General features: G+C 34.8%; 1 protein-coding gene across 3 annotated transcripts in view; it reads left to right on the forward strand.

Moving 5' to 3' along the window:
• Positions 1-26,246, forward strand: part of LOC111047404 (zinc finger protein chinmo) — a 51,045-nt gene that overhangs the window by 276 nt on the left and 24,523 nt on the right. Inside the window, exons 1-5 of one of the 3 annotated variants that reach the window (XM_039425027.1) lie at positions 61-199; positions 1,803-1,950; positions 4,793-5,028; positions 8,135-8,629; positions 17,833-18,112. In XM_039425027.1, coding sequence (XP_039280961.1) covers positions 1,833-1,950; positions 4,793-5,028; positions 8,135-8,629; positions 17,833-18,112 — 1,129 coding nt within the window. In that variant the 5' untranslated portion in view covers positions 61-199; positions 1,803-1,832. Of the gene's footprint in view, positions 1-60; positions 200-721; positions 860-1,802; positions 1,951-4,792; positions 5,029-8,134; positions 8,630-17,832; positions 18,113-26,246 lie in introns of those variants that run through there. The other 2 variants (XM_039425025.1, XM_039425026.1) reach the window with 2 other exon arrangements.

Consider the following 26,246-nt stretch of genomic DNA (forward strand, 5'->3'; position numbering starts at 1 on the left):
ACATCAATGTTGCATGAACCGTGTCAAGATGGTTGCACGCGAATATTTTTTGCGTATGCGTATAGGTCAACCTTGAAACAAAAACATCTTTATTTCTAATTAATTTAACTTATTTAATCGTTTATCGATTTCTAGGATGAATTTTATATCATTATGGACTAACGTGAAAGTGTTATTAGGATAATCAATTGATAAAAAGGTTTGTTTTCAATACCGATTATCTGCCCACACCTGTGCAATTGCATTTCTGAATTCGCATTCTGCTATAATAAATAAAACAGCTTATGTTTGACGATTATTATGTTTTAATTTTTTCTACAAGTTATTTTTACACTTGATCAATTGTGATAATGTAGATTAGCCTTGAGGTGAGTAGTGCGTGATCATTTTAATTCCAAATCAGGAATGTGTGTGTGCAGCAGCCTGCAGTGTGATTAGTGTTTATTTTCAAGGAAAACGCTCAACGTGTAATTGGATTTCGTTTTCATGCATTGCAATCAATGTTTATGAGTGTCACTCTCTTATTTCGTATGTTGTCAGTGTATTTCAACGTTTTCGATAAAAAAATAGATGGAAATGTGTTTTAAAAATAGCAAGGACGAAACGATAAGAAAGTTATTTTAATTTTAGCTGCGTCCGAGCTTGTTGGTTTAAAAATTCAGCTGATTGCATTGATCTATTTCAACTCCTGCTCTGTTATCTATATTGAAATGATTATAATATTCTTGTTGATCTGTTACGATTCTGGTGTACAATTCTATTTTGGGTTTGTTGTGCATTATTCATGCTGTTTGCACAATGAATGTAGACAACGCGTTAATTAGATATTTAATATACATGTGCAGTACTTCAAATAATGGTAACTAACTATAAAAATCTAGTCATTTAATAATGTTCTAATTTATTTCTTTGGGAGCATCATCATTCAATTACTCTGATAGGTTATTCGTGTTGACTTTTGTAGCGTTATTGATTTTTCTGATGCTACACAATAGGTTGAGCTTAATTATTTAAGACAATTCCAACACACGCTTCTTGTTTTCTAATAAATAGTTTACTGCGTAGGAAAACCCCAATTTTTATTGATGCTAATTTCTAATAAGCTACTCATCAGTAGAATGATTCAAGTTATTGTTATCATAAATATATTATAAAATTATAACTTAGTTGAATGAAAATCCTAAGTTTGATGGTGTAAACCACTCCGAAGACTTCTGCTACTGCAAATATTGACAGCAGGGTCTACAGCTAGCTGGACATTCGATGAGGTGTTAGTAGATTCAGCATACCTGACTGGGAATTAGAAGTTACCGGGTTCGACTCCCGGGCTGGCAAATATTTTTTGCATAGTAGCTCTCATCGAATTTCCAGCTAGCTGTAAACCCTGTTGTCAATATCTGCAGTAGCAGAAGTCTTCGGGTGGCTTACATAATTTAACCTTGGATTTTCGTTTAATAATAATTATTTGTTGATTAGCATTTGAATAAATGCAATTTCTCATAAACTTCCATATATATTAATAATAATAACCTAGTTTATCAGGTAGGCTGTTCTATTTCTTTCAACAAATGATCACTCACATAATTACTTATGCTTATTTATCTTTAATGATATTAACATTTTAAAAATCTTTCTCATTATTCCTGATAGTTTATTATTTAAAGTGAGATTTATTCCAATCTGTCAGCATATCTTATTCCACTTCATTGCTTCCAATTTAAGCAAGTATGAAATTATTGAGAGAATATTACTACCTATAGCGCCATTTCTTGTATATAATTTGTTGTGTGTTTGTTTTTCAGTTAGGGTGTTACATTCCATCCCTACCTGGAATGGATCCACAGCAACAGTTCTGTCTTAAATGGAATAGCTTTGGAAGTAACTTGGTCACAGCTTTTGATCACTTGTTCAAATCTGAAAGTCTCACAGATGTCACATTATTCTGTGAAGGTAGGTCATATTTTGTATTCTGTAAAAATTCATTTTTTTAATGGATTGGCTCGCTTGCACAAAAGCCTGTAAAATTTTATCTGTGGTTACAATCAGATCCAGTCAGGAAAACCTTATTTTCAAAAATAATTCTTGTAGCATCAATTCAAGTGAGTATTACTTGAAACAATTTAACAGGCTCTTGTGCAACCGGGCCTTTCACTTCTTGAATGGATCGTTTACATTAAGTACTCTCTATAAAGTATATTCATAATTTGATTATGCTGGATCAAGAATATTCAAGGTATCATTATAGAATACTGTATGTTGATTTATATGCAAAGAGTTATTTCATTAACTGAATGTTTATTTATTCAAACAATTATTTATAAATCTATAACGCCAATGCAGTATAATAATAATTCTTTCAGCATTTAAAAATTAGAGTTAAGAGTTATTTCATTAACTGAATGTTTATTTATTCAAACAATTATTTATAAATCTATAACGCCAATGCAGTATAATAATAATTCTTTCAGCATTTAAAAATTAGGCTTCATTCATGGAAAATACATGAACCATATTCATTTGTATGCGTTTGTCGTTTCATTCTGTCACTCACTGCCAAAACACCAGATTTTCTTCTTCCAGCAGTGCAGGAAGACTATTTTTTCATTATTGTATCGGTCAAACTGAGGTGTAATGATATTTATATGTATTCATAATTGAAACGAAGATGTTGTCACTGATGATTAATAAATATTACTGTATCCCACCAAACACTGACAGTATAGGCCTGATAAATCATTGAAAATATCTTGATCGTTTCGAAAAAATCCAAGTAAACCACACCTTTTCCAATTGTATTTGAGAAAGTATCAATTGTAATTCGGAAAAGTCATTTGTATTCAAGAAAATATAAATGAGAAAAGTCAATTTTATTTGAGAAGTTATCTCTTGTTAATGAGAATAATTAATTGTATTCGAGATAGTATCATTTGCAATTGAGAAGATGTCAGTTGTTATTGAAAAATTCAATTATGTAAATGAGAATAGTCAATTGTATTCAAGAAGTTATCTCTTGTTATTGAGAATAATTAATTGTATTTGAGAAAGTATCATTTGCAATTGAGAAGATGTCGGTTGTTATTGAGAAATTCAATTAATCAACTAGCTGATCAACGAAGTCATTGATGCATTCGAGAGTGGAGATTCTGTGGCAGTGAGGCTGTGTGACCTATCACGTGCTTTTGACTGTGTGTCTCATGAGCTTCTCCTTGGAAAGTTGAGTCAGTATGGTATAACGGACATTGTTGCTGACACTTTCAAGTCCTATCTTTCTGACAGAAGGCAGATAGTGAATGTTCGGGGTGCATCATCTGGCGAACTGCATGTACGGCATGGGGTACCGCAGGGCTCTGTCCTGGGGCCAGTCCTGTTCATCCTGCATATGAACGATTTGAGAGTCGGCGGAAGTGAGCTGCTGTTTGCGGATGACACAACCCTTATTGGGAGAGGATCCTCGCCTGCAGCTGCCACCCTTGAGTTGGAGGAGTCCTTTGCTGGTGCAGAATGCTGGTTTCAGGAGAACAAGCTGTTGCTCAACGTCGGCAAGACACAGAATATCATGTGCACTCTGAGAAACCACTTCAATCATTCATTGAATGAACCGGTGAAGCTTCTGGGATTTAACATCGATCCAAAGTTAACATGGAGTGCTCATGTGGATGCTGTATGCAGAAGACTGTCTCGTGTGATCCACCTGTTGAGAAGACTGAGGTGCTTGCTGACTGAGGAACATTTGATTATGGCCTATTATTCACTGTTCCATAGTCACATTATCTATGGAATACTGCTGTGGGGACACTCTTCACACTGTGAGAGTATTCTTATGCCGCAGAAGAAGGCAGTTCGGATATTGTCATCCAGTGGTCATCTGGAGCACTGTAGGCCACTCTTCGCCAGACTTGGGATTCTCACAGCTTTTAGCCAGTTCATCTTTGCTTCCCTGGTTGGTATTAGGAATACCAATCTGACAGTGAATTTGAGGGGGTTGCAGAGTGCCTACTCACTTCGAAATGCTCTCGAAGTCAATGTTCCTCGATGTAGACTAAGTAAGGCTCAGAACTGTTATCCCAATATCGCTATTAAAATGTTTAATATGCTACCTCCATCTGTGCGTCATTTGAGTGACAGTGAGTTTAAGAGGAGACTCAAGTCCTGGCTGCGTGCCAGACCATACTACTCCTTGAGTGAATTTTTTCAGGAGTCTACAGTTGACATTTAGTGGCCATCACCGTGTTTAGCCATCTATGCCATTATGTTTTATTTTTTGACGTGACAGTGTTGTCAAAAACTTTCTGTGTGGTATTGTATTTTTGACGTGATGACCAACCCAGCTCATCAGGCTGGTTAATGGTCCTACAAATGAAGATTGAAGATCTTGTTTATAACTTGAAAAATAGTCGGGTCACTTTCCGCTAAAATTATGTAGTGCTGATGGTGATGATTAACCTCTCGTTTACATCTGACATTTTTTCAAATAGGTGTAACTATTCTCAATTACATGATTGTGATACTTCTCAAATAAAATTGACTTTTCTCATTTACATCTGAAGTTTTCTCATTTATTTATTTATTCAATCATTCAAAATTACATAACTTACAGAAAAGTACCACAGGCTTACGCCCAAAACGGTTCCAGTTCTAATTTTTACAACAATAAATTATAAATGACTATTCTCAAATACAACTTATATATACCCAAATTAAATTGATATTTTTTCAAATACAATTGGAGTATGAGCTCATTATTTGCAATAGTCTAGTAGTACAGTTGCTAATTTGTGTGTGTTGTTTGCAGGAGTTACTTTCAAGGCGCACAAGCTGATACTGGCGGCATGCAGCAAACACTTTCAGGAGTTGTTCGAGGCGGCGGCCCCGCACGGTGGGGCGGGTGGCGGGGGCGGGGTGCTGGTTATTCTGGACGGCACCTCGTCCACCAACATGTCGGCGCTGCTCGAGTTCATGTACAAGGGAGAGGTGCACGTGTCACACGACAGTCTATCCTCCTTCCTGAAGGCGGCCGAGTGCTTGCAGGTAACTAAACACACTCAGCACTTTGCTGGATTACTGTTGCTTGGCTTACATTGATCTTACTGCTGTGCAGAATACTGTACTGCAAACAACACTTAATTATGCTGTCCGATTTATTTTTGACGCTATAGTCCGTGTAAATTTACTTCCGACTTGGAGGAATATGCAGCGCAGAGAAATGGTGGGAGATAAGCTAATTACAGTGATTAATAGAGTAATAGGTGTAAGCGCAGTTGCCAATTTGTCAGTCGTTTGACCGCTTTCAGACAGGAAACTTCGAATGTGTAGCATGAGCACATGAACAGTCACTAGAAGTTGGAGATCGCTGGCCGCTTCAAAACGGCAACATTGCGCCTCTGTATCCCTCCCGCTGTATGCTTTCTCTGCTGCGCATGTCCATCCCAAGTCGGAAGTAAATTTGCACGGACTATAGACGTGATGATCACATCACTCGTTTCGTCAATGAGCTTATTTACTTCTGGTCTGAACTTACAAGCTAATTGTAGGAAGTGATGGTCCTGGCTATTTTCCAGACTCCTTCACACTCCTTGCTGACATCTTTCTCTGTCATTAGACAAAACCGATAGCTCCATCCTATTCCAACTTTGCCACTTTAAAGATTATGTAGAACAAAATTAGTAGAATTGATGGTGATGTTGTGAAATCTCTCCATAATAAAAAAACAAAGATATTGTCAAATTTCATGAAATTTTACAATATCTTTGTTTTCTTATTGTTATGTAGACTTTTAATGAACTATCAGAAGATTCAATCAATCAATAGTTTATTTTTCCTTCATACAATACATACATGAATGTCTATAATTACATAAATACAATTGACAATAACAAAATAAGTTAAAAGTAAAATAGTATTATTATTAAATACGAAAAGTCCCTGAAAAGGTTAAAAACCTGAGTGCAGGGGCCGAGTGTTACTAAAAACAAAATTATTTCTAAAATAAATAAAATTGGTGGATTCCTATTAACATCTAAATTTGAAAAAAATTACAAAGAAGGAAAGTAAAAAAATATTAGAAAATACGAGATAATAAAATAGAAAAGCAGACATTCTTGAATGATTGTTAACTTATCCTAGTTATAATACAGTATTACTAGAAATCACTGATCCTAGGATGTGAAGAAGCAATCCATAATTCTATCTCTCTCAGAAGTCTTCCATTCAAATTATATGTTATAAAAAGAGCAGGTATCACATTTATAAGCTTATGGACAATATAATCAAACTGTCTTCTATAGATGGATATAACTGCATTTTGTGGTTCAAAGGTAATGGTTGAGGGACGGAGATTGTAAGGCGATATACGGAGGTTGAAAAGTTCTCTATGCTTATTAATGTATATAATTAAATTCTTTATATTCAGCTGCTCAACCGTCAATACATTCAATTCATTAATAATACTGTCACTTGGAAATCGTTTAGGTTTGCCCAAAATGGCCTTTAATTAATAATGCTTTTTGGATGGTGAATATCTTATTGAAGTGATTCGAATAAGATGCACCCCAAATTTTTATACCATACTGGAGATGAGATTGAATGTATGCAAAATAAACCAATTTTGAAACGGCTATGTTACCCAACCTGCTGGTATTATAAAATTTGTTTATCCAGTGCTTGATTTTTTACAAAGCTCATCTATGTGAATATCCCATCGCAAATGCTGTTCAACTATAACGCCTAGATATTTAAAATAATTTCTCTTTTCAATTTTGAGCAGCCACAGCTATCGTTCGAGATTGAAAGAGTACAGTTTAAACCATGAATATGAATGTGGTCTAGATCAAGTGGTTGGCCAACCATATTGGGAGAGAAGGTCATGAAGACGCTTTTATTCGAATTAAGTGTGAGAATGTGCTCATCTAACCAGGTCTTACTTACTAACAGTCTTCAATCCTGACTGAATCTCAATCTTGAAATGTATTATTGAACCATGCAAAAGTATATTCTCTTGTTGAAAAATATATAATGATTCGAGAATACGAATGTTTATGTTTATGTCTTTAAGCCACATTAACATGTCAATGATAATTGGAAACATCAGAGTAATAACAATAATCACTCATATAATTTACATTATTTAAAAAAATAATTGAATACACTTTCTATAGAATAACACAAAGCATCAGTCAACCATATTATTATTATTCGTCCAATTTACCACCCACGGAAGGGGTATTTGGATATATCTATAATATGTATTCAAATCAAGTCCTATTTCAATTATTTTAGGTAGCAAAATTACATAAAAATATATACATAATATAATACTGAGCAACCTAACTCATCTCGTAATGTGCTTCAAATTCATCAATTGATTATGCACAAATGCTCAAAAGCTGCTCCTTCATCAATACTCTGAATTTACGTGTTGTATTTTCTCTTATGTTAGATGGTAATTTATTGTATAGTCGAATCCTAGCACTCTTTACTCCTTTCTCATACATGGTGGTCCTGTGTTTCCATGAAATTCCATAGAATTTTTAGGTAATTGGATTGGCTATCAGAGCCTAATTCGAAAAAACAAAGCAATAAATTGATGTCAAAGTCGTGTTGTAAGATAAAATTGATAAGAACTTATCAAGAACAGTCAGTCAACTACTGGGATAGATCACATACACCGGGATATCTTGAATCACAGATACCCTCTTTAGAAGGCGGAGGAAAAGCAAACTGGGCAACTAAGCCGTCCGTCCTATCATTTTCACTGACTTTATAACGTGAATCTCACTATAGTGTGCTAGCTCTTCGATCGGATTGTATCAAACTCTGTTACCAGAAAGCTACTTTAATGATTCTTGTAATGAATGTAATGGCTCCTTATGATTGGAATAGATAAACTTGTACAAACTATTGATATTTTAATACTCTGTTGATTAATTATGTTTCTATCTTTAATAGATATTTGCTCTATTATGTTAATAATATGTCTATTAGCTTCCCTGCGCTCAGCCTCACTGCTGTGTTTTACAGTATTTTTATGGTTATTTTCTTGCAACAAAAATGTATTCGTAATAATGTTGTGTAGAAAAGAATTTTTTTTAAGTTCTGCAAGTAGGTAAACTGAAATGTTTATGTTGTGTTAAAACAGGTGAAAGGTCTATCGATAGAGCCCGAGAAACTGGCGGTGGCTCACACTCACGTGACACCGTTGGAGCCAAGTCCACAAGCCACATCACAGCAGATGGACTCACCTAGCCACAACAACAATAACAACAACAACAGCACTCGTGCCAACAACACACTGAGCAACAGCAGTAAAATGCTCAAGACCACGTGCACCATGCTACCGCTGAAGGATGACGATCGGGGTGGTGGAGAGGGGGGTGGAGGGGGAGAAATGAGGGAGAGAGAACACCCTCCGTCCTACTCGCCCTACCACAATATGCAGCATCATCAGTACGTGTATGAGAGCAGTGCGTCCGCCGCAGCCGCCAGTCAGCAGCCGCAGGCGGAAAATCGGTACGAGCCGCATCCGCGCAAGCGGGCCCACCTGCGGTCGTCGCCGGCTGCGGCTGCGGCCGCCGCCGATTCGGCAGCCATACGCGCGTCTGTGCTAAGGGATGGCAGTAAACAACAGGCACAGGTGAGATATTTATTTAAGTTTGTTTTTCAGTCATTCAACATTTTCTTCAATAATGCGAATATTTCTTATTCTAGTGATAATAATTATGATTATCTCTAGAATATGAAGGGAGGAACTTCCCTTCATATTTTGGATGAAAGGAAATCATCTAAATTCCCTTATTGAATGAAATTAGATATTTCAATCCAATAAGGAAAGAAGGGGGAATAAACAGACACTAAATTTGTTACTTGTATAGACAGTCAAGTAATGAAGAGTTTCACCTCTTTTATTGCCAATGTGCAATTAAATATTCTAAATTTGGTTTTGAAACATCAAAATTTAAAAATCTGATTTGTGATAGTATTCTTAGACTGAAAATTTAGTAAAGTGAACATCTACAAGACTATTTGTAACCTTATGCAAATTCAGGAGAGGAATATCACAAGGTTTTACCCCATTTTTCTCTTCATATAATTTTAATGATGTGCTTATATAAGAATAAGGAATGAAGAATTTACCAATACAAATATTACTGATATGTTACGACTTTGGAGCTCACTCAAATCTGTCGTCGTTCCTTATAAATAACATCACTGTTTCCCGTTCAACCAATACTGACTAGCACTTGAAAGGCAATCGCACACAGTAACATACAGACGTATGGAAAAATACTTACTTAGTACTTACTACTAGGAAAAATACTTACACAGTAACATACAAACGGGGAAGAATCAAACGTCTGCATGAAGACAGACGGTGTCTGTGTACGTTGCAACATTCGAACACCTGGGTTCGTCTGTTGCTGTGTGCGTTTGCCTTTGAGCTGATTTTCCTTCATATTAGTTTCAGTGTAAGTGTCCAGTATAGTGAATATATTTTTCCCATGAGTCCTAATTCCCAATGAGCCCGGCCGAGCGAGTATAAATGTATCATTAGAACTCACTGAATAATATTTTCACTGTACTGATAATACACCCAAACACTGCTACTGATATACGTGGGAATTCAGCTTGATTTTTTGGGACTAACATTCCAAATAGACTGGTTGTTTGAATTCTTGTCGTCATATATTTGGTAGATATCTAATTGAACCAAATTTTGTTATTTAATGGTTTGTTATTTAATGAGGGGACTCACGCTATCAATACACCATAGTTACCTTACATTATTACATGCCTTCACCCATAGTTATTATAGCCACATTCTATATTATTATTGAATTGAATTGATTTATTGTTTCATAAAAAAAATTATAAAACATAAGTAAATGTACTAATTTAAAGAAAATTATATCTATGTTTAAACTATTTCACAAAATAATTGAAACTGTACTCACATGGACCTGTCGGTCTGTTCGTGAGTAAGAGTTCGCATACGTATATTGAAATTTAATTTACACAGATAACTTATCTATGATACAGAGAAGTAATATTACTATTATAGATAGCTACCAATATTTAATAGTATTGAACAATACAATATCAAAACTATTCAAATAAAAGATAAAAATACTTATTTAATTTTAATATTCAAGCTCAACTATCAACATTCGCACGGGAAGGGAAACACACTCGCACACACACACACACACACACACACACACACACACACACACACACACACACACACACTACGCACACACATGAGTGAATAAATTCCAAGGCGTTACACATACATTGATTTGATCAATCTACCACACTGATAGTCATTCAAAGATGCCAACCATTCATGTAGCACTTTCTTGTATTTTATTACAGTACAAGGACCTGGATGACTTATGTGGGGGGGAGCATTCCGCAGAAGCATATTAATTACATAAGAGACATTTCTGTCGCAAACAGCTCGCGAATTTCTCTCTAAATTGGGATGCAGAAGATGTCCGCTTCTAGTCCTATGTTCTTGTTGTGCTGGAATATTTAAGTTCATTTTATTCTTGAACGCATACATTAAGACAAATTTAACATAAAGCTTCTTAATAGTTAGAACATTAAAATAAACAAATAAACGTTCGGAAGAATATGTTCTTTCCAGGCCCAGTCCGGCTTTGATAATAGCTTTCTGAGACACTGAAAGTTCTGCAATCTTAGTATCACACGCACCTCCCCAGACAATAATTCCATAGGTAAGGATTGACTGCACAAGTGCGTGATACACTGTCCTCAATTCCTTCGTGTTAAGAATGCCCTTCAGTTTTGAAAAAACAAAAATCAATTTCCGTAATTTTTTTTTCAAGTAGAAAATGTGTGGATGCCAAGATAAATTATTATCAATGATTATACCCAGGTATTTGAACTCGTTGACCGATTCAATCACCTGGCAATCACAGTCATCATTACACACCTGACCACAACAATGTAGTTTTAGCAGTAAATTATCCGGAGGGGCGCGGTTTTTATGAAGGAATATTGGAAGAATTTTGGTCTTCTTCGCATTCATACTAAGAATGTTGTCGTCAAACCAATTTTTGAGTGTAATTAAGTCTCTGGATGCCTTCTCGTAGACTTCCATCCAGCTGTCTGCCTCAAAATAGACTGCAGTGTCATCAGCAAACAGTAGCATTCTACCCAATATATCAGATTTGATAATGTCATTGATGTATATAAGGAATAAGATTGGCCCAAGTGTGCTTCCTTGGACAACCCCAAAATCGATACTTCGCACCTCACTATTGACAGAATTTGTATTGTTGTTATTTATATTATTACTATTAATTTCAATGTTACCACCATTGCTACTATAATTGAATTGAATTGAATTGAATTGAATTGAATTGAATTGAATTGAATTGAATTGAATTGAATTGAATTGAATTGAATTGAATTGAATTGAATTGAATTGAATTGAATTGAATTGAATTGAATTGAATTGAATTGAATTGAATTGAATTGAATTGAATTGAATTGAATTGAATTGAATTGAATTGAATTGAATTGAATTGAATTGAATTGAATTGAATTGAATTGAATTGAATTGAATTGAATTGAATTGAATTGAATTGAATTGAATTGAATTGAATTGAATTGAATTGAATTGAATTGAATTGAATTGAATTGATTTATTGTTTCACAAAAAAAGACTTATAAAACATAAGTAAATGTACTAATTTAAAGAAAATTATATCTATGTTTAAACTATTTCACAAAATAATTGAAACTGTACTCACATGGACCTGTCGGTCTGTTCGTGAGTAAGAGTTCGCATACGTATATTGAAATTTAATTTACACAGATAACTTATCTATGATACAGAGAAGTAATATTACTATTATAGATAGCTACCAATATTTAATAGTATTGAACAATACAATATCAAAACTATTCAAATAAAAGATAAAAATACTTATTTAATTTTAATATTCAAGCTCAACTATCAACATTCGCACGGGAAGGGAAACACACACACACACACTACGCACACACATGAGTGAATAAATTCCAAGGCGTTACACATACATTGATTTGATCAATCTACCACACTGATAGTCATTCAAAGATGCCAACCATTCATGTAGCACTTTCTTGTATTTTATTACAGTACAAGGACCTGGATGACTTATGTGGGGGGGAGCATTCCGCAGAAGCATATTAATTACATAAGAGACATTTCTGTCGCAAACAGCTCGCGAATTTCTCTCTAAATTGGGATGCAGAAGATGTCCGCTTCTAGTCCTATGTTCTTGTTGTGCTGGAATATTTAAGTTCATTTTATTCTTGAACGCATACATTAAGACAAATTTAACATAAAGCTTCTTAATAGTTAGAACATTAAAATAAACAAATAAACGTTCGGAAGAATATGTTCTTTCCAGGCCCAGTCCGGCTTTGATAATAGCTTTCTGAGACACTGAAAGTTCTGCAATCTTAGTATCACACGCACCTCCCCAGACAATAATTCCATAGGTAAGGATTGACTGCACAAGTGCGTGATACACTGTCCTCAATTCCTTCGTGTTAAGAATGCCCTTCAGTTTTGAAAAAACAAAAATCAATTTCCGTAATTTTTTTTTCAAGTAGAAAATGTGTGGATGCCAAGATAAATTATTATCAATGATTATACCCAGGTATTTGAACTCGTTGACCGATTCAATCACCTGGCAATCACAGTCATCATTACACACCTGACCACAAGAATGTAGTTTTAGCAGTAAATTATCCGGAGGGGCGCGGTTTTTATGAAGGAATATTGGAAGAATTTTGGTCTTCTTCGCATTCATACTAAGAATGTTGTCGTCAAACCAATTTTTGAGTGTAATTAAGTCTCTGGATGCCTTCTCGTAGACTTCCATCCAGCTGTCTGCCTCAAAATAGACTGCAGTGTCATCAGCAAACAGTAGCATTCTACCCAATATATCAGATTTGATAATGTCATTGATGTATATAAGGAATAAGATTGGCCCAAGTGTGCTTCCTTGGACAACCCCAAAATCGATACTTCGCACCTCACTATTGACAGAATTTGTATTGTTGTTTTTTATATTATTACTATTAATTTCATTGTTACCACCATTGCTACTATAACCGAATGGACTATTTATGTTTACTATTTGTTTGCGACCCGACAAGTAGCTTCCGATCCAATCATGAGAAGCGCCAATTATCCCAATATTTTTCAATTTATAAAGCAATATTGCGCGATCGATAGAATCGAAAGCCTTTGCCAGGTCAACAAACAGCAAAAGAATATATTTGTTATTATTAATGCCTTTTCTCAAGTAGTCACTCAGTTGATAGAAGCAGTTGGAAGAGTTGCAGTCGTTCCTGAATCCAAACTGGCAATCAGATAATAATTTGTTTATTTTTAAATATTGAGACAGTTGGTTTTTGTAGCATTTTTCAATAACTTTTGAAAATACACTCAGTAAAGATATTGGACGGTAATTATTTTTATCTCCCTTATCACCTGACTTGTATAGAGGAATAACCTTAGCCAATTTGAAAATATTGGGGAAAATACCTGAATTGAAACTACAGTTAATAATATGACAAAGTGGAATAGTAATAAAATCTATGCCATTTTTCAACAAATAACCCGATACATCATCGCAGCCAGGAGCAGAACCTCCGCGCATTTCCGCCACACACTGTCTAACCTCCTGCTCTGACACTTCTCTTAAGATGAATTGCTGGACAGGAGGACAAACAGGGCGGACTGGAGCTCTAAGTCTCTGGTTTCTTTGCTTAATCTCATCAGCTAGCCTGGCTCCAACATTAGAAAAGTAATCGTTAAATTCATTTGCTATATCTAACGCAGACTTGGGATTGTTGTCGCTATTGTTACATTTTGTGTAATCATGAATAGGAAAAGAAGCAGTTTTGTTGCTAGACCCTGATATCTCGTTGATTGTTTTCCAAAAATTTTTGGGGTTATTTTTTGAATCTAATAGTTTCCTTTTGAAATATTCTTTTTTGGTTTTTTTTAACAATTTACTCAACATACTGCGATACTCATTATATTGATGAATGAGATTGGGGTTGAAGGGCTGACTTTTAATTAATCTGCTTAATCTATTTCTTTTTTCTATGGATCTGATAAGCCCATTTGTGATCCATGGCTTTAATTTTTTGAATTTATTACTATTATTACATCTATTTATAGTTGTAGAGCAGGTCTGATGGAGCAGAGCTATAAGCTCCATGAATTTCTCAGCACAAAAATTAGGATCCTGTGAAGAGATTACTTCATCCCATGACTGTTCGGCCAGAAGTTTAAAGAATTTTTCATTATCAATTTTCTTGAATTTGGAGTTTTGAATATGAGAGCTATTGTTATTTTTATTATGCTTTATGGTGATGCCTATTGCGTAGTGATCCGTGATATCGGATTTCAATACTGCTGGAAAAAGAGAATTAGTATCTGGGTGTCTAACAAATAAATGATCTATACATGAAGAAGAAAAAGGAGTTTCCCTAGTCGGAGAATCAATGCAGCAAGCAAAGCCGGCTTCATAAAGCACGTCAAGATACCTGTTGCTTAGGCTGCTAGTTTGTTCATTGAGAATATCACAGTTGATGTCACCGACAATTACCTCTATCTTATTATTATTATCATCAGTACGATTGTATCTTTCCTCCAATCCATCGATAAAACCGGCCATGTCAATATCATGACAGCGATAAACACAAAGTAAATTATAGCATTGGTTTTCTTTATCGCACTTCAAGTTGAGACAACGCAATCCCCCCACTTCCACCTCATTACACGATGAAGACAACTCCGAATTTACGTATACTATTATACCATCGTTTTGGTTGTATTTAGTAGTAGTTTGATATGCCAAATATCCATCCAAACAATGTACATAATCATCCTCACACATCCATGTCTCGGTCAGCACGAGAACATCAAATTTGAAAGCTATACTATCAAGGAAAATCAAAAATTCTTCGTAGTTTTTATTGTAACTTCTAATATTCATGTGTAATATACTAAAACCATTCAACTCATTCACTCTTAGGAAATCACCATACACACAACAATCATCGAATACATTACAACTAACATGCCTAAAATAAGTTAAATCATCTAGAACGTTCATAGCTTGTATTCGCTAGTACCGTTTAAAATGTAAATTATACAGTCGTTCATTGCACAACAAATCAAGCATCAAGTTTGTGGTTTCACTGATTCGCGTAATTTCAACAATGTAGTTAGAGTTATATATTTGACTTTAAATTAATATGTGGTAATATAAATGATATTTCATGCGTTTAAAATAGCCTAGTTCCCAACGATTTTATAAATCAATTATTATACTGTTTTAACTGTGCATAATAATAGATAAAATGGAAGGAAAATTATGTCATCCTGCAATTACCTTGCTTAATTAATTCATTACAATATCGTGGAAGAAAAAATAAAAATAAATGAATAACCATCTACTTTGGAACAAAAAATTTCATTGCTTACTTAATTCCAAAAATTAAATAAACCATTGACTGAAAGTTAGATAAATAATAATTACTAATTGTTGAGAAAAAACCGTATACATAAACTATAAGTTCACAATGCGGGAAGTTCAAGAAAGAAAAACAAAATAATAAGAGAGTTCAACTTTGATCCTCGCTTGAGAGGAATAAAAAAAATAAAAATGAGTTTGTTCTTGTAGTCCTTTTTGTAGAAGTGTTCCATAGGATATAGAAAAAAAAATATATAGATAATATGTATTTTATATAAGAGTTCTCCTCAGCTTACTGTTTAATCAATGAGTCCACTTCACCAATCCTTGTCCAGGTCTGCTGTATCCAGTATTTTTCTAATAGGGCCGTCGCAAGTTTTTCTGATGAATATTTTTCCGTCTCGAACCCATGCAAACGCCAGTTTCTTTTGTTTTACATAACTCCTGGCTATCCCAAGCAGAATTTTATTATCGACGGTGAGGTGTTCATTTATGTAGACTCTTCCATCCTTAAATGATTCATGAAGTAAGTTAGCCTGGATTACTTTGAGTTTACGAGCAGAGTCCAACCATTCAGCACGAACTTTTCTTGAAATGAATTTAACCACTATTGATGGATGGGAAGCGTCTTTTGATTTCGGAAGTCTATGAGCTATAGAAACGTCGGAAGGGTCGAAACGCACTTTTAAAATTTCTGAAAGTTTTTTAACAATATAATAAACATTCTCTTCTTTAGTTTTCGGCACTCCAGAGATCTCGATGTTAGATAATCTAGTGTATTGTTGTATCTGTCCAAGTTGTTTCTTCAAGATTGAATTTTCAGTTAGGATGAGTTCACAGTCTTTTTTAGCCTTTTCACACTCACTTTTAACGGTATTCAGTTCAGCACGGTAAGCGGTAATTTCTGTCTTCAAATTCGCGATTGAGGATTCAATGTTTTCGAATTTAATGTCAATTTTTTCACTTAAATCCGATATGGCTATAGCTAATGCTTTGTCACCACTAACATTAGGCAATACCTGTGCGTGAGAAACGTCCTTACAGCTTTCACACCTCCACGTAGATCTCCTTCCTCCCATCTTTCGTAGATTTTCCATATTTCCAATGTGACAGCACTCAGAGTGGAAACTATTTCCGCACTTAGAACAGTCGATTGAATTTTTAGGATCATTAAATTCTAAACTACATTCCATACAGAGTTTGCTCATTTTGAAGCTTTCAGTAGAATTGAACGGCACTAGCGATAAGATATTGTTTACCGAGCCAGAGCTATCACAACCTTCCTCTCTGATAGTCGGAAGCGAACTGATTATATTGTGTGTTTTTTACGTCCTATGGACTCCAGTTATGAAGTAGCCTATAAGACAAGTCAGGTTGATAATTTTACATAATACTTAATTAACACTAATTGTTCATCATAATTAGTTGTGCTTAGAGAGAACCCACTGATGTTTTTATAGTGCTTCACTAGAGAGTGCAAAAATATATTGCGTTTTTCTGTATTATTCAGCTTACCTAAAAATTAATAATTTGATAATTCGAGGGGCTCACATAAATGTCTTTTTTGTAGTTTTAAACCTAGATTAGGTAAACTATAAATAAAACGGAGCCTTTACAATGGAATGATCAGAAAATAAATTTAAGCTTTCCAAACTAAAAATTCTTTACAAAAAAAAATATATATATTTTATAAATGATAATTTTTTTAGTCTCTCTAATGGAATTTAATTTCATATAATACCATTGTGCCCTCAATAAAATCATAATAAACTTGAAAAAAACTTGAAAAAAAGACAATATTTTTATTTTATATTCTGGTCATCATATTTGGTGGTAGTTGAAGTGATTCTACCCATTTTTATTATACTCTACCATAATCCTTCACTAGACAGTGGTAATAGAGATCTCGATCCATTATTCATTTGTCCAACTTGTTGTGTATAAATGTAGGATAGTTAGAACCCTTACACTTGCAAACTTATTCCTATTTTAACGGGAGTGCCTTGAATCTGTGAGATTTCTAATTTTCTTGAAGGTTTTAATGGTAAAAGGTGAGGTTAGGAAGGTTAGGTTTTGGCTTTTTAATAGCAATATGTTACAATATTATTTGAAATGTTCGAATAATTCTAGATAATGAACACAGTTAATGAAACGTATGATCACTCACGCATAAAGTTATCGCACATTTGAATGACACCCCTTTTAACTTCTAATCTTTCGAGATTATGTACAAAGAGGAGTTTCACATCAACAAGATTTCTGTTGTTGGAATAATTCTATGTATAAATCTAATTTATTTATCAATTGAATTGTGATTTGTGTTTAGACGCAGCCGCCAACTAGCACTCCGTCCGACTACAGCTCTCCGCCCCCGGGCGGTGGGGGCGGCGATTACAACTCGTCGTCGTCGCCCGCTGCAGCCCCGCCCCGCTACATGGACGGGGGTGGAGGTGGTGGTGGAGGGGAGAGTGCCGCCGCCGCCATTACTGCTGTTGTGACTTCAGCTGCTAATGCCGCCTATGACAGAACTGTTGCTGTGGATGAACCGCCCGCCAACACTCAGGACCAACATCACATGTGGCAGCCTCAGTCTGCTTGTCCTGAAGGTAAACACTACATCTTCATAATATCTTTGTCCACGGCTATTTTTGTTTTATGAAATGTTGATATTATCTGTGTCCAGGGTTATTTTTATTCTATGAACATTGAAATTCATGGACTATTTGTGAGACAGTATTTGGAAACTTTTGGGTGATGGCCTATATTGTGTTTTGTAAACATCTTACATTTTGGCCTCATCCACAATTAGGTTATGTCATAGAATGAGCATACTGGAATAAAAATGTATTCACCATGTTTAGGGGGTTTACATTAGTCAAGTTCACTTGAATTCAAGTTTAATAAAAAATGAATGTATTTTGCAAACTTGAAGTCAAATTTTCAAGTACAGAAACTTAAATTCACCATAGTAGACCCTTCTTCAAGTTTTGTAAATGTTGAACCTTTAATGTTTATAACATTCAATTGTAAATGTTAAACATTTGATGATTATAAAATTTAATTGTAAATGTTGATTCAACTTGAATCTTGAAGATACAACAAATTCAACCTACAAAGGTACACCAACAACAATTCAACCTACAAATGGGAAAATGACATAAAAACAGTTGTCAGTCAATGATCAATGAATCGTACAACATATAAAAACAACTAAATACAAAAGTATGAAAAGTTAGCAGAAATCTCTGAGATTTTTTAGTTTATAATTATATACTTTTGAGATTATGAAAACTTGAATTCAAATGAACTTGACTACTGTAAGGCTAAACTCACACTTGAGCGACTCAGGTCGAGAAGAGACTCGACTCTAGTCGAGAGCATTTGTGTTTCCAAATGGTGACACTCAGACCAGTCGATTCTAGTCTTCGCGACGTCACCATTTGAAAACACATGCTCTCGACTAGAGTCGAGCCTCTTCTCGACCTGTGTCGCGTAAGTGTGAGTTCAGCCTAAATCCCACTTTACGAGTAATGGCAGAATTTAAAAATTGGGACCGCTACCTGTTAGTCTCTGTGGAACTTCTTGAACTAGCTCTTGAGAAATGTATGTGATCGAACGGTGAGATTGTAGCCCTTCGTAGGTAGATGACTGGTTTGAACTAACATTCAAATGTCATGAGAAATCTCCATGAGTTTAATTTCTCCAGGGTTATATTTAGTTAATGTTAAGCAAGCAGTTTCAATTGGGTTGGCAGCGCTGATCTGCCTGTGATGGTTGTTAATGGTTTGTCTGCTGATTAGTTTATAAAGTATTGTAATAATTTATCACGTATACGGTTATCAAAGTGAGTAGTGATGTTATATTGTGTGACTGCTGGCTTTTCAAGCAAAATGATAATTATAATCCCCACTCTGTGACTTATAAATAGTCTTTCAAAGGGTATAACCTCACTTTCAATACCAAGTTATCAAAGTTGTAACCGGCTTGCGGCATTTCATGTCTGAGCGGTAATCTGGTCAGCTGTAGTACAATCGGATGTTTTTCTGCACTATGCCGATAGCGACTGACTGAGTGCTTGACCTACTGACCTATCTATTGTCATCTGTCAGCTCTGTTGCGTTATCAGTGACGTTTGATTTTACCTGTTTTGGGCGCTAGGTTTCGAACTTAAAAATGAATAGGCCTATGACAACTCGTCGTATGCGTGAGTGTTTGATCAGAGTTGCGGAGTCAGAAATCAATAATATAAACAGTGAACTTTGTAATGAGTTGGTTATAGATTTAGCCGTGAATATAAGAGGAACTCTGTCTATTATTGCAGATAAATTCACTAACGATGCTGTTGTTGATTTAATTCCTGACATTGCTCTAGTTTTAAATAAATTGGACTCGACTATCTCCGACAACAATGAACTTTTGTATGATAGGGACGCTATTTCGAAAGAAAATAATGAACTGGTTAAACTGCTGGAACTCGAAAAAAAACAGAAGAAGGGAAGCTCTCGAAGACTTTTTATTTAATGAAAAGAAAGCCGATGAGGAATTACTACTTTTAAAGGCTTGCTTAAAAGAACTTCATTCAACTAATAAAAGTTTAAAGGAGGAATTAAATATTAAATAATAAAGATGAAATTATAAGAATTATTCAAGCTGATGCCAACAACACTGATTTTTTGAGTGAAATACATTACAGGAAGGACAATTTCTTTACGCCTAAATTCTCTATTAGATCTAGAACTAAAGTTATTGAGACGAATCAAAGTGCTATTCCAGTGAATAATCGGTTTTCAGTACTCTCTGATAATGTGTCCTCTTCGGATAGGTTCGTATCTAATAAAGTAATCGTTGAAGCGCAAGTTCATAGACCCAAAAACAGTGCCTAAGACTTGTTACTCGAAAAGCAGTATGTTAAATAATTCTATTAAGAAAAGAAGGATGACTGACAAGATTACAAGATGACTGACATTTTCGTATATTCTAAGCCGGGAGCAAAACTTAAACACATTGTTCACGATGGACTTGAGTTTATCAGGGATTTCACTGAGGATGATTTTGTTGTTATTTTTGGAGGCACTAATGACCTTCATAGAGATGAACCGTATCAGTTATCCCTTCATCAGAGGAATCAGTGCACTTCTTCAACTTAAATTAAAAACGAACATTATCGTATGTAGTGTGCCCTATCGGTATGATGATCCTGATCTCAATGAAAGCATAATGTACTCTAATGCCTGCTTATCTCGAATGGTGAGCAGCTATAAAGGGGATCTGCAAATTCGCTATTATGATCTCAACATCTTCCTTCAGCGATCTCATCGCACAAGACACGGACTCCATCTTAATCGACAAGGTAAAAGACAAGTGTCGAAAAACTTGACAATGTGGATTAAGCGTTCTGTTACGAATGGTATTGACAATGTGTCTGTAAGTGATGGGAGTAGTGATGAGGTTTCTACGGAGAAGCAAGTAATTGTGAGCCGTGAAAAGACTGTATCCCCTCTCATTCAATACATTGAATCTTTTCCTATTTCACCTATTCCTTCCAGTTCTCCTGCGCCCTGCAGCCCAGCTCCTGATGTCACGATCCCTGCAGTCATCAGTCAAGAAATTAACTCTTCCTTTCGATCCTTACATCAGTCTTTTGAAAATACTTCTTTTTTTAGAAATAACTCCTTTCACTTATTTAAACAAAACAATGTAAATATTCTTGGAGATGATGTTTTCTCTGTAATGTATTGTAATGTGCAATCTTTGAATAACAAAATAGATGAAATCGAGATGATAAATCGGGAAAAAGCTTTTGATGTGCTTTGTTTCTCTGAGCACTGGTTTAGAGAAGATTTTTTAAATCTAGTTCAAATACAAGGGTTTTCATTCGCAACTGCCTTCTGTAGATCAAATTTTAAAAATGGAGGTGTTGCCATATTTATTGCAAATACATATGCCAATCAGGTACAAGCTCTTGATTTGTCTTCTCATTGTCATGAAATTTATCATGAATTCGCAGGTATTATTGTTAACAGATTAAAGCTCTTAATTATAGTAATCTATAGATCACCAAATGGCAATCTAGAATTGTTTTTTGATGCATTGGAGAGACTTATTTTGTCTTTGAATGAATACAAGCACAAGTACAATTTTATAATTGGTGAAGACTTCAATGTAAATATTCTAACTATGGACTCCCGAAGGTCAGACTTAATCAATCTTTCGAAGTCCCTTGACCTATATTTCACTAATTTTGTAGCTACTAGACTTGAATCAGCCCTAGATAATATTGCAACAGATTTAAAACCGGAATCATTCTCTGTGAAGGTTGACCCAGTTGCATTGGGTGATCATGATGCACTTTGCTTTTATGTAAAATCTAATCTTTTAGTGAGTAAGCTAAGCATCCCAGTAATGGACAAAGTTTGCAAGTACAAAGCTTCAGGCCTATCACTCGAAGTGCTTTAGACTGGTTTTGCTATAGGCTTAATTTGGTTGATTGGAGCAGAGTTACCGTTCATGATAGTGCTGAATGTAATTTTAATTCATTTTTCAATAGATTCAATGGACTATTTTTAGATTCTTTTCCTGTTGTCAAACGCACACCTAGCCATAATAATAAAGCAAAGAAAAAGTATATCCATTCACCTGCTTTGAATGTCTTGAAAAATTATGTTCTTATTGCCTATGATAGATTAAAAAAAGAAGGTACATACTCAGCTAGGTTGACGTATAATAATATTAAGAAGCTATACAGATGTGAATTGAAAATGGCTCAACTGAACCATAATGTCAAGTTTATTGAATCGGCTAACAATAAATGCTCAGCGGCTTGGAAAATTATTCGAAAAAATTCCAAGCCTCCTCAGTCTACTGTTACAACTGTATCCTCTGAAGAATTCAACCAATACTTTATCAGTGCTGTAGCAGAAATTCATAAAGTGATTGAGCCATCAGCTGTTTCTGCTGAGGAGCTTCTGGTATCTTCCCCAAAAACGCAGGCTGTATTTGTATTAAAAGAAGTATCATGTGATCAAGTCTCTTACATAGTTTCTAGAATGAAGTCCTCCACTAGCAAAGATATTTATTCCCTTTCCAGCTCCTTCATAAAACAAGTCATTGAATTTATTTTACAGCCATTAACATCCTGTTTTAATGCCTGTATCAGAGAATCAGTTTTTCCATCATCACTTAAGCATTCTAGAACAGTGCCCATATACAAGAGGAGGGACAAAGACTCACCAGAAAAATTTAGGCCAATATCGGTACCACCCATCTTTAGTAAGATATTTGAATACATTATTGCCTCACAACTATATGAATTCTTTGAATCAAATAGTTTGTTCAGTGAAACTCAGTACGGATTTAGGAAAGGTAGGTCAACTATTGATGCTGTTAGTACCATTGTGGCTGACATTGAGAATGGTTTTAATGATAAGAAGCACACAGGATTGGTTCTTTTCGATTTGACTAAAGGATTTGATGTGGTGGATCACAACATTTTATTAAGTAAATTAGAATTTCTTGGTATCCAAAACAATGCTCTTAAACTATTAGAATCTTATTTACAGGGTCGTATCCAGACAGTATGTGTAAACTCAGAGTTTTCCAAGCCAATTGCTGTACCACATGGCGTTCCTCAGGGGTCCATTCTTGGGCCTCTTCTTTTTCTGGTTATGATGAACGATATTGGGTTTAGCATTCGATCCAAGGTGGTATGCTATGCTGATGATTCATCATTAGTTACTGCTGATGTGGATCTCAGTGCTATTGAACAAAATATGTCCAGATGTCAGGGCGAGGCAGAAGCCTGGTTTAGGGCAAACCGTCTATTTTTGAATACAACCAAGACCCAGAAGCTAGTGCTTGGTTTGAGACAGATCAGAGTGCAAAAAGTGCTAAGCTTCTTGGCATTACACTAGATTATAAACTCGCATGGATACCTCATATAGAAAGTGTCTGCTCCAAACCTAGTAGGGTTATATACTTTCTTCGAAGGCTCAGGGATTGTGTACCCGCACACTATTTAAGAATGTGCTATTTCGCTTTTTTCAGAGTGTTTTTATGTACGGATTGGTCTTGTGCGGTTGTGCCCCAGATGTGCAAAGAGTGTTCTTACTACAGAAAAAGGCTATAAGAATTATATCAGGTGCAGCGTATTTGGAGCATTGCAAGCCATTATTTATAAAAGAAAAAGCTATGACAGTTTACAGTATGGTAGCTTTCAAACTGCTACTTCAAGTAAAGAAGGATATAGGATCATATAGATGCAGAGTTGACATCCACAGCCATAATACACGAAATAAGACAAAAGTAGATGCACCTTACACAAGACTGAAAAAAGTATTAACTAGTCCTAATCATGTATCCTTGAAACTTTTTAATATTCTGCCAGACTCCGCCAGAAACTTGCCTTTAACAGTATTCCGACAAAAACTTGAAAACCTTCTCTTACAGTTCCCACTATACTCGCTTTCTGATTTCCTCCAGCTGCCAGTAGAGAATCATTTTTTGGAAACCATACGTGATAGTACTCTGTACTCTTTTATATTTTCATGTGTTTATATTTAAATTATGCATTATGTACGTTGGATTATTTTACTCTTGATATTATTGTTTTATTGACATATATTCCTGAATGGAATGAAACTTTTATTCTATTATTCTGTTATTTTATTATTATGTATAATTTGACGTTTCCGATAGCATTGTTTGTTGGCACTAAAGGAATAAAATTCATTCTTATTCTTAATGGTCTGTGATACAACCTGTAATGTTGTTCGTCTTTTGATGTCTGAATATAACTATAATGAGATTCAAGCTGTAGTCAGTGGAAATGATAGGTCGGCATCGTTTTCAATTTTCTTTTTTCACCGCCTTCTATAGTAGATGGCTATGAAATTCAAATCATCCTGGTATATTATATAGTAGTCCAAAACTGACAACTAAAGGTCCAAAATTCACCCTTACATGTGAAAACATTACAGTTATACCTCAATTTTGCATATTCCATCACCTATCTGTGCTCCATATTATTGTAAAAACTTACGTCTGTAGTTTATTATGATTCATTATGATATTATACTCTTACTTTTGGTTATTTTAACGTTAGAACGTATGTTGAATTTTATTTTGTTGAACACATTAATAAATGAATTTTAATCTGGATATAACACAAATATTCTTGTTGGATTATCCTTGTTGTTGATGATAATTAAAATACATCATATTCAACAAGAAAATTTATAATAGTAATAATAATATTTATTCGACCAATCAACATACATGTACATAATATTTCAGAAAAAAACACTCTTAACTGGTTTAGCAAATACCTTCGCATGCACAATACATTGTATATCAAAGTCTAAATAAAACCCCCAAGGTAATCCTGTGTGGGGCCCTTCTTCATACTTTTATTCACAATAGAAAAAAATGAAATGAAATAAGTAAAAAATCAAATGAAAATATAGTCATACTTGGATATTACACATAAATTTAAAAACTGTAAAATTTTGAAAAAAATTACTAGAGAAAAAGAATTGAACATAAAAAATATAAAATCATAAAGCAATTAAACAGGATTTTGTGCGGGCAGCACATTCTGAGTGATCATTAGTATTATTCAGTTAACAGAAAAAGCCATGTAGATTAAAGGTGCTATGACACAATAATTACACAAAATTACATATGGAATTCACATTTTTAAGCATATGATAATAATAATTGATGATTTACAAACATGTAAATATCGACCTTAGATTATGGAATACTCTTATAGAAATAATTGAATGTCATCAATTTCAGCAATGATTTTTTTCAATCTGGCCTTAACCGCTCGGCTATATTGACACTCTTGTAAGTCAGGTTGCAAGGCGTTGAAAATCTTACAACCTACATACTTGAAAAATCGTCTGTTATGTTCAAGCCTAGGTCTTGGTAATTGAACTCTGTTTCTGTATCGAACATTGTGATATGGGATATGAGGCTGTGTTATCAATTGATTTTTATTTATGAATGTATCTAGAACTGCTTTAAACAAGAAAGAATGTCTGATCGTTAGTATATTAAGGGACCTGAAAAGGGGTAGTGAGTGCTCGGTCCTTGGCCTGCCACAGATTAATCTTATAAAATGCTTTTGTGCTACAATAATTGGCTTTAAATTTGTGATGTATGCACTTCCATAACAAATTAGTCCATAATTGATTCTCGATTCTACTAAAGTGTGATATAAATGGACTAGAAAATATTTTGGACACATACCCTTCAAAAAGTAAAAATTTCTTATCGAAATTAACATTTCTAATTTCAATTTGTGGATATGCTCATACCATGAAAGCCTACTATCTATTAGCAAACCAAGGTACTTGACACAATCTGTTTCCTTTATTATTTCACAATGGCAATTGAGCAAGTTATCCTCACAATTAAACCTATGGTATTTTAGAATTGGTAAGGTATTATTTGATTTGTTGTTTTTGAGCTTGAAATGAACTAGATTTGACTTATCTGCGTTTAGCAATAATCTATTTCTACAAAACCACCAGTGAATGAATTTCATATCCTCTCTCATTTTACCATGCATTGTCAATTCATCTTGGCCATTATAGAAAATTGCAGTGTCGTCTGCAAAGGATACGATTTCCCCCAAAAGATTTCCATTACATAAGCCGTTCACATAGATTAGGAAGAGTAAAGCGGACAAAACTGACCCTTGGGGTATGCCATACTTCACTAAGCCTGAATAGCTCA

This window comes from Nilaparvata lugens, chromosome 3 (assembly GCF_014356525.2).
Source record: "Nilaparvata lugens isolate BPH chromosome 3, ASM1435652v1, whole genome shotgun sequence".
NCBI classification, from domain to species: Eukaryota; Metazoa; Arthropoda; class Insecta; order Hemiptera; family Delphacidae; genus Nilaparvata; species Nilaparvata lugens.